This window comes from Austrofundulus limnaeus, unplaced genomic scaffold (assembly GCF_001266775.1).
Source record: "Austrofundulus limnaeus strain Quisiro unplaced genomic scaffold, Austrofundulus_limnaeus-1.0 Scaffold31, whole genome shotgun sequence".
In the NCBI taxonomy this organism is placed as follows: Eukaryota; Metazoa; Chordata; class Actinopteri; order Cyprinodontiformes; family Rivulidae; genus Austrofundulus; species Austrofundulus limnaeus.
The window spans coordinates 2,585,963-2,589,654 of record NW_013952433.1 but is presented as its reverse complement, the minus strand read 5'-3'; the positions used below and the strand labels follow the sequence as shown (position 1 = coordinate 2,589,654).

General features: G+C 36.0%; 1 protein-coding gene across 1 annotated transcript in view; it reads left to right on the top strand.

Moving 5' to 3' along the window:
• Positions 1-3,114, top strand: part of ptprjb.1 (protein tyrosine phosphatase receptor type Jb, tandem duplicate 1) — a gene marked incomplete in the record, with an annotated part of 18,406 nt that extends 15,292 nt beyond the window's left edge. The window contains 7 exon segments of the mRNA XM_014005584.1: positions 414-504; positions 668-744; positions 920-1,054; positions 1,418-1,534; positions 1,624-1,781; positions 1,867-2,002; positions 2,086-3,114. Coding sequence (XP_013861038.1) covers positions 414-504; positions 668-744; positions 920-1,054; positions 1,418-1,534; positions 1,624-1,781; positions 1,867-2,002; positions 2,086-2,235 — 864 coding nt within the window.
• Between the last annotated feature and the right edge of the window lie 578 nt (positions 3,115-3,692).

Below are 3,692 nucleotides of genomic sequence, written 5' to 3'. Positions count from 1 at the left end.
TATCTCTAGTATTGTTACATAAAAGCTTCCCAACACCAGAGACTTTTCTGTAGATACCTTAATAATAGTTTGCTTTTCACAATGAAACTTCATCTTGGAAGAGTTGCACTGACACTTGCGTATACTTGACAGTATTTTAAGTTATTTGTGTTGAAACTTGTATTTTATTCATGGATGGCACACTCATATTTCATACACTCAAAAACAGATGAATTTGATTTATTTAACCAAGTTATTTCAGCTGGTTCTGCTCAGCTGAGTTGAGTAAATGTAAAGCATTTTTCATTTTCAGTGTAGATGACAAAAGGGACACAAAATCGTCATGTTTGTTGTTTAAAAAAAACTTGTAAAATTGCTGCTTTTTATTTCCTCTGTAGCCATCAAATGTTTACTAAACTACTTTTTCTCCCCAGGATCTGAAATCTGTTGGTACAGCTCAGGCAAAGCTCCACGCCATGTCTTTAGACAACAAGCCTAAAAACCGCTACAATAATGTGCTTCCTTGTAAGTCCCCTTCAATTTATGTTTCCTGCTTTTGACACTAACCCGTCCTCATTCTTCTAATATTATCATCTCTCATCACCTGCAAGTCATGACCATTTTTACTTTCTGTAAAAACTAAATTTTACTAATCTAACACACATTTACATTCGTGTTCAAATTCTAGATGACTCTTCAAGGGTGAAACTCTCTATTATCCACGGAAATCCGAATGAAGATTACATCAATGCTAACTACATGCCGGTGCGTACTTACACTGTTAAACTCTGCTCTCAGCTTCATCCTTTGGAACCAAATAACTCCTGTTTTCCTTCATATCATGCAGCTTGAACATTTCCACCTTCATCCACGTTCAGAAAATCTTCTTAAAAACATTATTGACCGGCTGATTACTGTTATTATTATTTTTTTACATCAGGGTTACCTCTCCAGGAAAGAGTACATTGCAGCTCAGGGTCCTTTGCCCATAACAGTCAACGACTTCTGGAGAATGATCTGGGAGAAGAACGTTTACACTGTGGTCATGCTAACACGCTGTAACGAACAAGGAAGAGTAAGTACAAACAGAAAATAACAACCAACTGAGCAAACTTATTATCTCAGGACAACCAGAAGCGTATTCCTAGGATAAAAACTATTGCACAAGAAGAATTTATTTGCATTTATAAAGAGAATATTATAGCATAACTACAACCAATGATCATTTCTCACATTTTTAATTTTCTAACTGCTTAAAGTAAAATAAAATGCTAAATTTAGAAAAAAAATGATTTGGTTAATGTGAAAGCAGCTGCATTTATTATATAAATATGAAAATACAAATATCAGAGTTTTTGAGTTTAGCTTGAATTAAGATTGTTGTAAATTTGATGAACATTTAGTTTGCTTTGACTGGTTTACCATCTTTCCTCTCAAGGTCAAATGTGAGCAGTACTGGGCTTATGGCACCAAGCACTGCGACGACTTCACTGTGACAATAACCTCTGAAATAACGCTGGAGGACTGGACTATCAGGGACTTCGACATTAAAAATGTAGGTGTTCAAGAGTTTTGAAAACCTTTCTCAGCCTAAGACCTGGGATCTTCTGTCTTAGCGTTACTCTTGCCCTTCTTGTCCTCCAGGTAAAAACAACCGAGGTCCGTTCAGTTCGTCAGTTCCACTTCACAGCCTGGCCGGATCACGGCGTTCCAGAAACCACAGAGCTTCTGATCAGCTTCAGACATCTGGTCAGAGAGCACATGAACCAGTACCAGCACTCCCCCACTGTGGTCCACTGCAGGTTGGAAAGCATGCAAATACTCACCTTTTCGAATTCAGTTTGAAGCGAGGTTTCCAGCATAAACGTGTGTGTTCTCCACCCACAGTGCCGGTGTGGGGCGCACAGGCACCTTCATAGCCATCGATCGGCTGATCTACCAGATCGAAAGGGAAAATATTGTAGACGTATTCGGCATTGTTCACGATCTGCGAATGCATCGACCCCTCATGGTGCAGACAGAGGTGGGACACAAACTCGTTTGAGTTTCTTTTTTTTAGACTTTGTTTGAAATGATTGTCACAGGTTTGTTTGTTTCTGCCTGCAGGACCAGTATGTGTTCCTAAACCAGTGTGCCTTTGACATCATCCGGTCRAGAACAGGGACCAATGTAGATCTAATTTACCAAAACGCAGCCGCAATCTCAATTTATGAAAATATAGATCCACACCAAGGGTATGGCAGTGAATATGACTAATCGTTTAGTTCTTTCATTGTTTCTTTATGAGAAGCAGCTGAGCAACGTTATAAAGGGAATAGTTGTAACTATTTGTGCTGTACCGATTTTTGTATCAGCCACAGTCTTCCAACAAACTTTTGTGTAAATCTTGCTGTAAGTTGTATTTATTTGTTCAAAAACTGTTGAATGTTTGATAAAGGAAGGAAACTGCTCAGAGACTACTGGACATAATCAACAAAAAAATAATGATCACTKTATGTAAACATCTGGATGTTTCCTGTTTTTGTATATTTTTGAGTCACGCAAGTGTTTTAAAATGCTTCCTACTGTATATGAATGATAAATCAGTTTTGCTCAGGTAGTTTATTTTTTATTTTTTGGTAAACTGTTTTTGTATTTTTACAGGGATTTTGTCTTTGGAAAAGACTTGTACAAAAATGCTGGTTAGACACTTTGTGCCATTTACGTTCTGTACACTTTAGCACCACTAGGGGGCACTGTTCTTTTATTCATTTAAACAGATAAATAAGGACCAAATATAAGGAAGCGTAAATTATTCACGTTTTTTTTTTCTTGACTAACAAAATGTGCAATGTATTTTAATGAAGAATTTTATTTGTTTGAGTCTTCTTATTTATATGCATTGTGATGTAAATAATGCACTGGATGCATTYGTCTTTGACACTGTCCACTTTAAACAAAAGAAATTATATTTTTGTATTTGTACTGTTAATTAAGTTTAGGCCAGTCCTTGATGAAATGAAATATTTTACCTACCATATCTCACTTGATTTTTACAGCTCAGGAACTCACTGCAAGAGGAACATTTTATTGGTGGTTATGTAAAACCAGAATATGCAACCATGTGTACTGTAAAATAAAAAAAACTAATTTTCATTGTTTTGTTTTATAGATTCTGATATTTTTTTAGTGCTGAAAATTCCCTTGAGAAACTGTAATGCTTTATCATTTCCTGCTACATAGCTGATCCGTTTGTGTTTATTTTCTGTGACGTTAAACTCGCTAAAGATGCACAAGCCTTGTTTTTATGTTTAGAATTTTCCATAAGGGAAGGTACTTATTTTTAGAAAGATATGTTCTGCTCTTCTTTTTTTTAACTTTGGAGAATTTGTTTGTACTTCAAACAATTAGAAGCACTTCTGTTTTAATGACAAATCCATCCAACCTTTCTCTTCACCCCACTTTTCTTTGCTGGGTCATGGAGGATCAGGTTCAGCATCGAACATGAAATAGTTAMTGATATAGGATTTTTAAATTGCTTTATGGGATGCTTGCTGGTTCAATGCAATTATGTAATTTTAAATGTGCATATTTTTTAGTCTGTCAAATGAAACTGTTGCATTTTGGCATCTACTGATTATGAGAACCCACCAGCCTCAGTATGATTAAAGCTTCATCATCTCACTCAAACGTTGCTTTTGTGAGTTTTAATCATGTGCCACACTGAAATATAT